Source organism: Canis lupus, chromosome 14, assembly GCF_011100685.1.
Source record: "Canis lupus familiaris isolate Mischka breed German Shepherd chromosome 14, alternate assembly UU_Cfam_GSD_1.0, whole genome shotgun sequence".
Lineage (NCBI taxonomy): Eukaryota > Metazoa > Chordata > Mammalia > Carnivora > Canidae > Canis > Canis lupus.
Window position 1 is genome coordinate 56,468,609 of NC_049235.1, and position 15,422 is coordinate 56,484,030.

The window sequence follows — 15,422 nt, forward strand, 5'->3', positions numbered from 1 at the left end:
AAATTTCTGAAATGGGTAAATCATAGTCCTTGACATGGGGGATTATCTAGATATCAGAGCGGGGAAGTACTGGGGTGATAGAGCAAGGCAAATTGTGTTATACAGGAGGAGAGAGGTATGAAGTACTCTGGGCTCAAGGGAAGGGGGGATCAAAGAAGGAGAGGGTTAGTTTGTAAATAAGTCCCTATATAACATTTAGCACAAATACAGCAATCTATGTACTTACAGATCCAGAACACATTCAGGAAAAGTTAGAGGCTATTGTATCTCTCCTTCCTCCTCTCATTTTTGAATAGTTGTGTTATTACCCAGTTGGTTTACCCCTCTAGGCACACTTATTGACCTGCGTTGGCATCATCACCAGAGAATGCAATTGTATCTTCACTGTGGCTGTGGTTTGGTCCCTAAAGTGAGCCTAAAGTTAACTGGTCCCATATCTGACCAGCTCCATCCACATGGCAGGCAGCCACGAACTCTTTCCTACAATATCCCAATGTTTGTACTACAGTGCTGTTCTGCATTGTTCTAAGATCTGTGACTATTATGCATTCACATTATATTGTATTTATTTTCTAAAAGATTTTATTCATTCATTCATGAAGACAGAGAGAGAGAGAGAGAGAGGCAGACACAGGCAGAGGGAGAAGCAGGCTCCCTGCGGGGAGCCCGATGTGGGGACTCAATCCAAGGACCCCAGGCAAAGGCAGATGCTCATCCCCTGAACCACCCAGGCACCCCCAAATTATATTTTAGATGATAAATCTAAATACATTTATAAATGTCAAATCATTATGTTGTACACCTGAAATTAAGACAGGATTGTATGTCAATTATATGTCGATTAAACTTTAAAAATGAAAGAAAATAATGAATACAAATTAAATTTATCCTTTGAATTCCTAGAAGATAGAGGTAATTAAAATGAACAAATATTCACTGAGTGCTCCCTGTGTGCATAGCTTCCTGTGAAGGCCTCTGGAGAGGACTCAAATCCCCTGAGACGGACAGTTTCTTACTGAGTCATGTGTTAACCAGCTCGATAGAATTTTCCCTGTCCTTCTGTTCTAATAGTGATTTGAAATGAAGTGCTTTGATTCCTTCTTCATCTGTGCTAATCTAACTGCTGTTCATTATTCTCCACCCATCTTAAATTCTATCTCCTCAATAAAGTGCAGATTTTTATAACCAGATGTGTGAACCTTCTCTTACCTACCCTATTATGTTCTGCACCCTTTAGCTCATTTACCATACCATATGTGGTTGTGTATGCTCCACCCTGAGGCAAGAATTATGTATTAGTGGGGACGCCTGGGTGGCTCAGCAGTGGAGCGTCTGCCTTCAGCTCAGGGCGTGAACCCAGGGTCCTGGGATCCAGTCCCACATCGGGCTCCCCTCAGGGAGCCTGCTTTTCCCTCTGCCTGTGTCTCTGCCTCTTTCTGTGTCTCTCATGAATAAATAAATAAAATCTTTAAAAAAAGAACAATGCATTAGTAAATCCTAATAATAATCCCTGAGCCTTGACTCCAGTGATTTGCATCACTTAAGTGCTCAATATAGATACATTCAGTTGAAACAATGCTGGATGGGTACTCTCCAATCAAAGGCATCTAATGGCTAATCAATTCTTACTGAATTTTACAGCCTAAGTAAAACTGTGATCTTTCATAATTGTGTTTGATTTATCTACTTAACAATTATATTTGTGTATAGGGGTATATTTTTCTTTGTACTATTTAAGGATTTTGTATCGTTAATACAGTCTTTCACAAAAATCCTTAATGATTCATAATATACTTTGTCGACTTCAACTGTAACTTCATTCAATAGAATTATTATAGAACTCTGTTATAGGTCAGTAGGGTTACTCTAAGGTTATGGTTTTTAAGTTTTTTATTTTAAAAGATTTTATTTATTTTTGAGGGAGAGAGAGTGTGTGAACACAAGCAGGGGGAAGAGGCAGAGAGAGAGGCTGAAGCACACTTCCCGCTGACCAGGGAGTCAGGGCTTGATTTCCTGACTCCTGGATTATGACCTGAGCTGAAGGCAGGCCCTTAACCCACTGGGCCACCCAAGTGTTCCAAAGTTATAGGTTTTAATCTCAAACTTTGCTTCCTATAAAAACAAAACAAAACAAAAAACCCTACCAAAACCTCTATACTATATAAATGGGCTGTATCATTCCTGTTTTGGAGTAGAAAACATGTCATTGCTGTCTAGATGCTGAAAAACGAAATAATCACAGGCATGCTAGTATAGTATTTTTTGTGAAGAGAAGTACTTATAAATCTGAGAAAATACCAAGGTAGATGAACATAAAGTAATAATTTTCATTACCTAAAAAAAAAAAAATAATAATAATTTTCATTACCTTTACTTAAAAATACCTAATTCTTTAGCTGTGGTACTATGTTACTTATTCCTATATTTGTCTTCTCTTTGTCCACATCACCTAACTTCCCATTTTCCTTTTAGACTTTAAAGCTGTCAAGCCGTGTTCTGGATAAAATAAGTATTGGACAACTTGTTAGTCTCCTTTCCAACAACCTGAACAAATTCGATGAAGTATGTACCTACTGATTTAATGTTTTATGCATTATTATTATAACTCCTACAACCCCAAGGGTTTTCCTGGGTCAGTTAACAGTATATATAATAATATATGTATATTATAATATATATCCCTACCTTCCCTATTTCTACAAGCTATGGTTGTATAGCAGAGTGTCATTCTGGGGTCTCATGGAACCACCCAATGCAAAGGCATCTCGGCTTGCTGAATATTTCATGAAGTTTTTTGAAATTTAATTTTTATCAGATCCCTTTTAATACTTTACTGTGTCCTTTTAATACTTTATTCTTTTTTTTTTAAAAAGATTTTATTTATTTGACACAGAGAGAAAGAGAGAGAGAGATAGGGAGCACAAGCAGGGGGAGCTACAGAGGGAGAGGGACATGCAGACTCCCTGCTAGGCCGGAAGCCCAACATGGGACTTGATCCCAGGACCTTGGGATGGTGACCTGAGCCAAAGGTAGACACTTAACTGACTAAGCCACCCAGGTGCCCCTCCTTTTAGTACTTTAAATCAGTTATTTACTTTGGCTGAATATGATATGCTGAGCACTTCATGTTCAGTGCTGTCTTATGACACAAATAAATACAAGGTCTTTGAGGTCAGACAGTGTGTTTTATTTATTTTAGCATTCTTAGTATTTAACATAGTGTTAAACCCACAGCAGGTGCTCAACAAATTACTATTGAATTAAGCATGTATTTATTCTTAATATTTTGTCAGGAGATAGAGTTGTTATACTGAGCCTTTGGAGACTCTTTTGCTCTTTCATGTTTACACCATGGCTCTTGCTTTATCCAGATAGAAGTAAGTTATTTAAAATAAACCCCTGACATGATACTTATGCTATTTAATCTTAATTCCACTGAATAAAAATACTTAAAAGTGCAATGACTTGAAATTTGTTCCTTGGGAAAACCTAGTCTATTTGCAGAATGTTTAAGCACATTGCTATGTGCTGCACATAGCAAACACCCTAATTTTAGCATGCTGGGAACCATGATGTGTTTGATTTTATGACCTTGCTGTGCTCACTTTTTCTCATTCAGGCTCATTTGTTTGTCACTGGTTTTCACTGTTATTTTATTTTCCAGGGACTTGCACTGGCGCATTTCGTGTGGATTGCTCCTCTACAAGTGACGCTCCTGATGGGGCTGCTCTGGGATTTGTTACAAGCCTCTGCCTTCTGTGGTCTTGCTTTCCTCATAGTCCTCGCCCTTGTCCAAGCTGGTTTGGGAAGAATGATAATGAAGTACAGGTAGCACTCTTGTTACAGAGCTTGATAGCTTGGAAGGGTCTTAAATCAGATTTCCAAAGAGTCAACTCTAGTAGAATCAGGCCTGCTCTATTTACTGAACCGGGATCTACGTACTGGGTGTCACTGAAAAAGGAATTGTTTTTAAGGTGTGAATAATACTCCCTATATCAACAGGACATTTTTTGGCTTATCAGTCTATAGAATTTCTTTTTAAATAGGTGAAGATTGAGTTCAGTTTTATAGATCATAAGGTTCAGGTAGAATGGATAAAGCATATACGTACATTGGAGGGAATGCATATATTTTAGGTAGAGTCTTCTAGGTTTTTCATACTCTGGTTCATAGATCATCATACCGGGGCCTTAGTTATTTTTTTATTGCAGAATGAATCAGTGATACCAGTCCCAGCTTGTGATAGAGGCCTTCTAGAATTTGTCAGCTAGAAGATGATAAAACATATACAAAATTTGGAGTGTCTTTGTTAGCACTTGGCTTGAATCCCAGATTGTACTCTTACTAGTTATGTGACCTGACTCAGGCTACTTTGCCTCACAGAGTCTCTGATTTTTCATCTTTAAAGTGGAGATAACCATTTCTCTTGGACTTCACCACCGTGAAGTGTCCTACACTGGACAGTCTATGGAATGTGTCTAGTAGTAAATAGCACATAGAGGGCATTTACTAAAAGATAGGTATTATTTTTGTTGTCATCTGTCAGATAATAACATAAATGTCCATCTGTTTAATAAGAAGTGTGGCTTTTTCTTTTTTTTTAAAGCTTTTATAGTTCTTGCTGACAGTTTAACTTGGTTTTACTAAGTATTTGATTGATTGATTGATTTACAGAGATCAGAGAGCTGGAAAGATCAATGAAAGACTCGTGATCACCTCAGAAGTGATTGAAAATATCCAATCTGTTAAGGCATACTGCTGGGAGGAAGCAATGGAAAAAATAATTGAAAACATAAGACAGTAAGTCTTTCTGATAATTTCAATATAATTAGCCTGTTAATGTTTAATATTTTATTTTTTAAGATTTTATTTATTTATTCATGAGAGACACAGAGAGAGAGGTTAGAGACACAGGCAGAGGGAGAAGCAGGCCCCATGCAGGGAGCCCGACGTGGGACTCGATCCCAGGACCCCAGGGTCACGATCTGAGCCGAAGGCAGGCACTCAACCTCTGAGCTATCCGGGTGTCCCTGTTTAATATTTTAAAAATAAGTATGTCACAACAGACTTACTCCCAGTTCATATTTGAAGTTTCTGACAATCAATTGTTTTAAGTTATATCAATATTCATGCATCAATATCAAGTGACATAAAGTCCTTTTCATGGGCTGTAGTTGTATATAGTTGGTTCAATATGTTATTTTTAATTCCAAGGATATTTATGCCTCATAAAAGAATTTCCTGTCTGAGTTTATAGCTGCTTATTATGCTTTATTTGACAAAAATAATGATCACAATGCTGGAAGCTGATTGAAACCTTAAATGAAACTACCAGAGTCATAATTCTGAACCAATGAAGTGATTTTTTGTTATTCCACTTCACTTATGTTATGGCTCATAAAAAAAAGAAAGAAATTCTTCTCTTTGGCTTAGATATCATTGTTTTTCCTTAACTTAATAATAATGCAGGGTAATATCCATAAATTGTGTTTCTAGAAACCCTGCATTTAAGAGGTCAGCTCAAGCAACAAAAGCCATCACCTGAGATAGAATCAGTGCTTGGCACCTGTCTCTAGCCTGTTTCAGGTCAGATAACCTCTCTTTCGCTGATTGGTAAAGATTATATCCAGCCAAAAAGTACAGCCCAGACTGAGGTATGGTAACTGTGACATATTTGGGGCACAATATAAATTAGGGTATTTCTGCAGCCACGAGACCATTTTTCTTTAGTCAAGGTCCATGTTTTACAAACTGCAATCAAAAAGGGTTCTAGAAAAAAAAAAAAAAAGCGTTCTAGGAGACTCAGTAATAGACATACTACTGTTGAAGACCAGATCATTTCAGCTCCTATGGCACACAAGAGTTTCACAGGGAAAAATATACTAAAGAGCAGAGTACCCTTTTAGATAGTGTGAATATGGCTATGAGGAATTGGGGTTGCTGATTCTGGTAGAGGGTGGTAACTGAGCTGCAGGTGTGTGATTGGAACAACAAAAGAAATGCTGAAATATCAAGTCCTTTTGCCATGTAAATAGAAAGAGTGAAAGAGTAAATATTTCCCAAACATTATTGGTCACCTGTTTTTATTATGCTTTTCAAAGCAAATCCAGGAAAGGAATTGTATTTTCTTTCCAGAAACATCCTTAAAGATCTTGGGGAATTGTTTAGTTGGTTGAAGTTGTTTTTCTTATTAACAAGTGAGTTCTCCATCATACTTGTCCCCTTGGTCACTTCTATGCCTATGAGCACAGGCATCCCAAGAATGGGATGAAATGTTCATCAGAGCATCTGCTTGTCTCGGGCGTCAAGATAAACTCCTGTTCAGGACACTCTAGGTGCTGACTTTTCCTGACTTTGATTTTTATTTTTCCTCTTCCTCAAAAGATGAAATTCACCCTTTGTATTTTGTATTTCTGTCTGACCAATTCTAATAGCCAACGGTTGGTTGTAACTTGTATAATCTGGTTCCTTAACCTGGCATGAAATTGTTACCTGAAAAGGCTTGGAAGTGCTGACATAAATATGGGAAAGCAAGAATTGCTTCTGATACTCAAAAGAGCAAATATAATGTCTTGGAAGAGATTGGCAGGATGCGCTTCGAGGGGTGATTACCTCAGCCTGGGCCCAGATGGTCCTGGGCAGAGACTGTGTGAAACTCCTTGCCAATATATTTCTTTATTGCTCTCCTGTAATAAAGTCACTTTCAAGTTTTTTTTTATAAGAAACTAATAAAATATTTTTATGACTCATAAAGTACAAGTGATTTTATTATGGAGAGTACTGCTTTCTGCGTGATCCTTATAAATGTTTGTGAGTCCATTATTTTTTTCTTGTCATACCACTTCTTCCATTTTCCTCAACTGTTTCTAATACATTTCAACAATTATCACAAACCTGTGAACATTTTTGTAAACACTCTTTCTAGCATTTTATTAACATCAACCTAGCCAATGTTTCTCCTTTTGTTTTTTTCTGTTGAAGATTAAGGATTCTAAGTGCTAGGCCATCCGCTGAGCTCTCATTAACCTTGGCAGTGACTCTTCCAGGGAGATGGTATTGTTTCCATTCCGCACAGGTGGATTCTGTAGGAACCAAAGGGAAGAGCAGTTTACCAAAGATGGGTTGGCTGTAACTGGCAGAGCCAGGGGTCAAACCCCAGTGAGATTCTAAAATCACAATCTGCCTTCAGCTCCAAGTGATTGAAATAAGTAAGCATTAGACCACATTAGATTGTGAATCACAGCCTGGGATGGACACATTGAATTTTGTTTTCTGTATCAGAGTGCTCAGGATTATACTTTTTTTCAGACTAAAAAAAAAAATAAAAGATTTTTTTTTTCCCCTGAATTCTACTACTTGAGAATGAAAACTTCTCTGAATTCTACAAATGTGTGAACTAGCACCCTAAATGCCAGGCACAGCTATTGCTGTTGCTCTCTCCCTCCAGAACCCTCTGCTCATCTGTTCATTGCTGCTTTTTTTCTTGCAAGAGCTGAATAGGAGGATCTCAATTGACTCTAAGTTTTCTAGTCCTGGAAGAGTGGGCTGGAGGTTGAAGGCAGCATTGTTCTCTTTCATTAGCAGCATCTGCATTCCCCGTTTTCTACCTGCTGGAGCATTGAAACTTCTTCTACATGTGTTAAAAAAAAAAAAAAAAAAAAAAAAGTTCACATTTACAGTTCAGACCAGAAGATCAGAAGTAAAAATGATTGTTGCAGGGGCACTTGGCTGGCTCAGTCTGTGGAGTGTGTGACTCTTGATGTTGAGATTGTGGGTTCGAGCCCCATTTTGGTTGTAGAGATTACTTAGAAATAAAATCTTTTAAAAAATGATTTTTTTTTTTTTTGCAAAGAATTATATAAAGTGAGAGACAGAAAGGATATAGTAGCTGTTCTTTTGTAATTTTTCAAGAACTACCTGCAACAGAATCACTTGGGTTCTTGTTTAAAGCATGGATGCTGGAAGCCTATGGACTTATTCAGTATCTCTGAGGGGTGGGCCTGAGACTGCATTTTAATAAGTTTCTCAGGTGATTTTCTCCTATGCTAAGATTTGGGAAACTATTCTTTTGTGGCTTCTATGTTATTTTTAGTGTTCTTCAAAGCCGAGCTAGCATTTCTAAAATGTTAAGAATCCACTAGGGAATCACAAAAGTGTATTTTTCCTTCATAAATCTGGCAATGCTGTCCTCATTTCCATGCTTAATTACTTAAAACACCACCCAACAAACAAAGCATTTGAATCAAAGTCTCACTAATCTTCCAAGTTAATGATGAAGTGACTCAAGATATTAAAATACTCTCATAATAGCAATAGTAATTATAATTAAGATTATAAATTATAACTTAAAAATAATATTTACAGGTAAGATGTCCAAGACACTGGTATATTCATTACTGCCCCCCTTTCAGAGAGGGTAACTGAGGCCCAGAGAGATTACATGTCTTGCCCGAGGTCACACAGCTCACATAGGATGGAGCTAGGATCAGAACACAGGCAGAAAGCCTTGAGAGCTTCTGTTCAGGTTTTACATTCCAAGATGCCTGGTATTTGAAAAGTTGATAAGCATCCCAAATTTTATATATTTTTTTTTTATAGAACAGAGCTGAAACTGACCCGGAAGGCAGCCCATGTGAGATACTTCAATAGCTCAGCCTTCTTCTTCTCAGGGTTCTTTGTGGTGTCTTTATCTGTGCTTCCCTATGCACTGATCAAAACAATCATCCTTCGCAAAATATTCACAACCATCTCATTCTGCATCGTTTTGCGCATGGCAGTCACTCGGCAATTTCCCTGGGCTGTACAAACATGGTATGACTCTCTTGGAGCAATAAACAAAATACAGGTAATGTACCCAACAGGGCATCATATGCAATGATTTTAGAACAGTTTTGAACTTTTCTAGTGAGCAACCTCTCTGGAGATGAAGTGTTGGTCTTGGGCCCGTTTGATGCTCAGGATTTCCTCTCTTGGTGTCTACATGTGGTCTAACAAGCCCTTGTGATGAAAACCTAGTGAAATAAAAACGAAGGCCTGAGATTCTCTTAAGTCAAAGGAGTTGACGGAAATATTGTTTCTGTATTCTGGAGAATTTTATTTAAGAAATCAACTAATAGATTGGTTCTCATGAGCTTGGCAAATGTGCAAAAGATGGTAACAGATTCACCAGGAAGTTAGAAAACATTCCAGCGAAAACTAAATATGTTCACCTTAAATTTTTCAAAACTTTACAACATACTTTCCAGAAAGTAAGATAGATGAGAATGGCATTTTATGCCACATCCTAGCAAAGCTGATGTAGCTGTAGCTTAGAAGAGAGGTTCTAAAGTCCTTGGGTGATTATGCCCAGTGTTTATTTAGCTAATTGAATCACCATCATGAATTTATGTGTGGTTATAATTTTTATAATTCATATGTAGATCAAACTGTCTTGTACTTTTTTGATGTCCATTTAAATATTTAACCAGAAAATAAATCACTGTGATAGAAATAAACAATGAGGCTGAAGGGTGAGCCACTTTTAGGTGGTTCTGCCCTTATGTGGTCTTGGCCAGACTTTGCCAGTGGTGACCCACGGACCGAAGTTTGGCCTTGGACCTGTTTCACTTGACCTTTAAATTTTAAAACAAACAAATAAACAAACCATTTGCATTAGTTCTCAGCGTTTAAAAGTTGGGAGATGTTACATATACAATAAATCATGTCTTCAGCCTCTTTTGAAGAGTCGGAATATGTAGTAACTGGGTCCTCTTCTCCTGTGAGCTGCGGCAGCCCCCCCCCCCCCCCAAAGAGGGCCTGGCCTCTCCAGTTCTGTGCACTTTCCTCAGCCACCCTCCTTAAGTTTATCATCTTGAAGATGTGTGAGTTTGAGATCTGTGAGGTAGACGAACTGGGGAATGTAACTCAGAACCATAGCAGCTCTGGGACTAATCCTATTTCTTCTGTTAACCCTTCTCAACTGAGAGAGAGAGAGAGAGAGAGAATGAACACACATACAGACTCAAAGAGAGAACGTCACAAAGACCGGGAGAGTCACCAAACAGGAACACAGACAGAGAAACTAAACTGGGAGAAAAAGAGAGAAACCAAAATAGAGATAGAGGGTGAGAGAAGAGTAGAGGAGGAAAAGCAAAAGCAAGGCAAGGAGCAGGCTGTCCTCAATACCTGCTGTGCTGAGGACTTCAGGATATAGGTACTTAATTCTTCCCAATGCTCCCACCTTTCCCTCTAGAGCTCTAATAATGTCGAGTAGAGCCCTCCTTTAGAGTCAGGGTTTGATGCTTTAAAATCAGTTATATCAGATCTTCAAACCTGTACGTACACCAGAGAAGTGATGCTATCGATGCCTCTAATAAGGAGGGTGCTCTAGACGTGAAGACAGAAGCCTTCTCTCTGTCCTAATGTTGAATTGAGGCAGGCACACTGGAGGGTAACCAGGGAGGCCTCGTAAGTTCATCACCCAGGTTAGCATGTGAGCGTGGAGGGAAGAATCAATTGTGTGTTAAAAATCTAACGTAGGAAGAGAGTTTTATAAAATAGCACATGTTTTAAGAGTGCATTTCAAATGTGATAAATCCTAGTGCTTGGCAAATTGACTTTACAAAACTGTGAACGATTATTTTATTAAGAAGGGATTTCTAATCTGTACATAAATATATTCATAAATATTCATAAAATCCAAATACTGTTAGAGTGTAAAATAGATGTAATAATGCCATGATGCTCTTCGAGTACAATTTTTTTCCCTTCTTTTATAAACAGGATTTCTTACAAAAGCAAGAGTATAAGACGTTGGAATATAACTTAACAACTACGGAAGTAATGATGGAGAATGTAACAGCCTTCTGGGAGGAGGTCAGAATTTTTTTTTTTTAATTGTTTGCTGTAAATACTATGGCATTTTCTCCTTGTTGAATCTGGTTTTCATCTTACTAGACAAGAAAGAATGATAATTGAACTGGTTGTACTGGAAGGGGAACCAACCACTGCACTTAATCTATACATTAAGAACTCAAGGCCCAGGAATGTTAAATACACAGAAGCCTCTTCATTTTCTTCCAAGTCATGTGATTTGCTTGACACAACAGATTAGGAAGGGATACAAATCTCATAGGTTTTGGTGCCTGATAGGGCAGGGTGTGACTTCTGACTCTGCCATTTATTCTCTGTGTTAATCTAGATCGAATTACTTGTGGAACTTTTGGTTCTCCATCTATAAAGCAAAATACTGATATTTACCTTGCAACCGGTGCCTGGCTTCATGCAAATTTGTTGTGAAGTATGAAGTGCTCAGCAGAGTACCAAGCGCAGACTAGTTCTTCAATAGATCCTCCTTTCTCTGACCTCAAGTCCCAGTCCAATGTGTTATCATACATGGGTCATCCTAAAGATATATGAGATATATGATATATCTAAAAGATATATGAGAGCTACATCAGTGTGTTATTTTCTATTTTTATTTATTTCCATTCACTCTTAAAGATTGTCATATCTCAAAGCCAGAAAAATATTAGCAATGATATTCAGCCTCTCAAGAAGCAATATTTGATTATTGGGAACACCTATTGAGTCCCTATTACCTTATCACTTATATCTGCTGGGTAAAGAGAAGAGTTATTTTGACATTTTTCAAAATACCTGAAACTGGTTCTTATTTATATAAGCAACTTGACAGCCAGAGCTTCACTTTACTTCATTTTTGAAGGTACCGGTTAGAGAATAATTCTTTTTTTTTTTTTTTTTTTTTTGAGAATAATTCTTTATCTGCCTAGCAACATTGTTTTTTGGGAAAGTGTCAGGTCAGAAAGGGATCAGATCGATTTTACTTCTTTGTTTTGAGGAGTTTCAAAGGCCCTTCTAGGCAAAAATAAGTTTAACATTTTCCTTCCTAATTTCCAAGGCCCTTCTAGGCAAAAATAAGTTTAACATTTTCCTTCCTAAGACAAAATTGTTTCCCTGCTCTGCTGCAAAAATCTTCTACAATCTCTTCACCCAACTCTTGCCTCCCATCTGGCTATATCCTCATCATCCAGTCTTTGACCGTCACCTGCCGAACTCTGGACTCTTCTTGATCACATTTGCTCGGGATAGTGGCGCTTCTTAAACCTTTGCTGTGATGTCTGAAATTTCAACATCCACGAGCAGTCCCTCCAGTACTGTCCTAAGAACCTGTACTCTACGGTGACTTCTTCAGAAGCTTCCTGTCCGAGCACATCCTGAGCTTTGGGAGCACGTATGCTTCCTCCACTTTGGAAATGTTACACTCTGAAATCTCTTTCCTGGCCCAGAATTTCCTAACCATCCAGCCCCATCTGTCTCTAAATCCCACCTTTACTGTAGTCCTTCAGGTTCAAGATTTCTGGTCTCTTCCCTTGGACTCTACCTGGTTCAACCTCTGCTTACCTCAAGACCAGTCGTTTCAGTTCTCCTACAACTCTCTCAATTCCTGTTTCCTTCTACTGAATTCTTTGCTGCAAAACATTACTTTGTGGCCTTTGGTGAAGTAGGTGCTATCTGGGGAAAATCACAAACTTAGGTCATTTGTAAGCTTTACGCTGCTCTTGTTTCAACCTCAGTGGGATCCGTAAACCTTCTTGGGAAATCTTTTCATTTGTCTTTAGTTAATGTTCTTTACCATTTCCCCAGGAGCTGTGCCAGATTTTTGCCACTTTCCCCAAAGCCCCTCCTTCTCTAAGGATCTTCATGGCCTTGCCTCCTACAAAACATAAAGAAAAGAGAAGCCATTATCAGTTACGAATGCTTCCGGTTTCCCTGTTCACCCTTGGAATTATGCTTTACTCCTTCCTTTATGTCTCAGAGAAAGATGTATGTTTCCTCCTGCCCTTGACTGAGCTATTACTACCTTGCTTCATCATCTTGGAACAGGCGGCCAGCAGTCTTCTCTCTAGAAGCTTCAACATTTCCTTTCAACTGACTCCTTTTCACATGTGAATATTTTCAAGTTAAAAAAATTCTTCTCTTGCTTTTGCCCACCCAGCTTTGTCCTCCCAACCTAACCCTGTCCTCTCCTTTGTTGTCACACCTTTGTCATTTTCTCATCTCTCATGGGCTCCTGCCTGCTGTAGTCTGGAGTCTGCCTTTGCCAACACACCAAAACTCTTCCATTCTTCTTGAATCCATCACTTAGCCTTAAGGTAACCACTCTTTTCATATTATTTTATCCTCAGACCATGACTTCTACCTCTTTCCTGCCTGCTACTTCCATGGTGATGGATACCGGGTCCCCACTTAGGCCTTCTTCTATCATTTCATGCCCTCTGTGGGTGACCTCAAGCTCAGGGCCAGCTGACATCAATGTGCTGCTGAGTCTCAAATGCAAATTTCTGGCCCCCGTTTCTTTCCTGAACTTCTTACATGTATTTCAAAATATCTTCCATGGTCCTCAAGGACTTCACATTACTTCACATTCATCACTCATCAGGCTTCACAAACCCGTTCCTTCCAGTGAATTTGCTATTTCCTTTGTTGGCATCATCATCCACCCAGTTACCCAAGGGGCAAGTCCCTGGTGAATTATATAGGACTCTGCCCTCCATCCAAACCTGGAAGTGGGTCAAATTACTACTGACTTATTAGGAAGAGGAAACTTAGAGAGTTTAAACAACTAGAACAAGGTTAGACAACTAATTAGGACAGAGCTAAAAGGTCAACCTAAGTTTCTCTGACTCCAAAATGCGTTACCACTCACCGTACTGCTCCTTATTTAAACAAAACAAAACAAAAAAGAGTGATTGCTGCTTTCCCATATATTGCTTTCACATATATTACCTCATTTAATACCCTCAACAATATAGGAGACTGAAGCTCAGAATGTTATAACAACTTGTCAACCATTAGCCACCTAGTTGAGAAGATGCCCTAAGAATGGGGTAAAGAGAAAACATATCATAACCATTTCATGCATGAATACACGGGACACGTAAACATGGAAAATGTTCAATCTTATTAGGGGGCAAATAAAAATAAGATCAATAGTGAGATTCCATTTTCACCTGTAAAATTATAAAAACAAAGTTAAATCCAAAACCAAAAAAACAGTGTTGATAAGGATTCTTGAAAACCAGCATTCTCATATATTTGTTGGAAGAAAATTTAGAATTACTATTGAAAATACTTGAAATTTCACATAATTTTTGCTCTGGAAACTCCATTTGTGGGAATTTAAACAAAAAAAAATGTGCTGCCCAATTTATAGCAAAGTATGTGCATACAGTTTATTCATACTTGGGTACTATCTTACAACTAGAAATTATATTAAAAATAATGTCTAATGGTATCTAAAAATATTGATGCTTTATTATAAGTCAGAAAAAAGTGGGTCACAACTTTATTTTTTCTTAATTTTATAAAAAAATGATATATATTTTATTGAAATATAGTTTCAAGTGCACAACATAGCAATTCAACAAGTATATACATTACAAATGCTCACCATGATGAGGGTGGTAACCATCTGTCACCATACAAAGTTATTACAATAATGTTGACTCTATTTCCTATGCTGCTGTACTCTTCATCCCTGGTAATATGTATATATTTATAAAAAATCATATTTGTTTATACTTATATGTAAGAAAGTGAAGGGATTTTTTTAAAAAGTTCTTTTTATTTATTCATTTGAGAGAGAAAGAGCGAGTGAGAGCATGAGTGGGGCAGAAGGAGAGGGAGAGGGAAAAGTAGGCTCCCTGCTGAGCTGGGAGGAGGGGGGACTCCAGCTGGATCTCAGGATTCTAGGATCATGACCTGAGCTGAAGGCAGGTGTTTAACTGACTGAGCCACCCAAGCACCCTGAGAAAGTGGAGGGATTTCAGTTGAAATGTTGAGTATGGTTTCTTCTCAGTGGTAGTACAAGTGATTTGTTTGTTCTGCTTTTCTGGATTTTCCAAATTTCTTGAAATACGTGTCTTACTTCTGTAATCAGAAATGAAGATTATTAGCAACAACAGCCTTCCATTGGTCCAAGTGCTTATGGGTCAAAGTCCTGCTTCTAAGCATGGTACAAGTTCTTCAACAGCCTGCATTGCCCTTTTTTTTTTCTTTTTAAAGATTTTATTTATTTATTCATGAGACACAGAGAGAGAGAGAGAGAGAGAGAGAGAGAGAGAGAGGCAGAGACACAAGCAGAGGGAGAAGCAGGCTCCATGCAGGGAGCCCGGTGTGGGACTTGATCCTGGGACCCCAGGGTCATGCCCTGGGTCAAAGGCAGAGCTAAACCGCTGAGCCACCCGGGCTACCCATACACTGCCCATCTTTACCAAGGACTCCTTTTGTCATTTTGCCGTATATATCTGATTGGCTGTTTACCGTTTCTGAGATGTATTTTGTTTTTTAAGACTAAGTCATTGTATATACATATCTGTCTTCCTGGATCACCTATACCATTTCCTGGTCTTGTGCAATCC

At 38.3% G+C, this 15,422-nt stretch overlaps 1 protein-coding gene and 1 long non-coding RNA gene across 5 annotated transcripts in view; one reads left to right on the top strand and one right to left on the bottom strand.

The window, feature by feature from the left end:
• Positions 1-15,422, top strand: part of CFTR (CF transmembrane conductance regulator) — a 162,420-nt gene that overhangs the window by 47,515 nt on the left and 99,483 nt on the right. Inside the window, 5 exon segments of the mRNA NM_001007143.1 lie at positions 2,473-2,562; positions 3,665-3,828; positions 4,675-4,800; positions 8,599-8,845; positions 10,762-10,854. Coding sequence (NP_001007144.1) covers positions 2,473-2,562; positions 3,665-3,828; positions 4,675-4,800; positions 8,599-8,845; positions 10,762-10,854 — 720 coding nt within the window.
• LOC111098853 lies at positions 4,971-13,502 on the bottom strand. 4 transcript variants are annotated; one of them, XR_005369796.1, is made up of 4 exons: positions 13,375-13,502; positions 12,403-12,715; positions 11,239-11,383; positions 4,971-5,030 (listed from the first exon to the last, which is right to left on the bottom strand). It is a non-coding gene; the product is annotated as an uncharacterized LOC111098853 (long non-coding RNA). The 4 variants fall into 4 exon arrangements; XR_005369795.1 differs by lacking the exon at positions 4,971-5,030 and adding an exon at positions 5,042-7,082; XR_005369797.1 differs by lacking the exon at positions 4,971-5,030 and adding an exon at positions 5,042-7,630.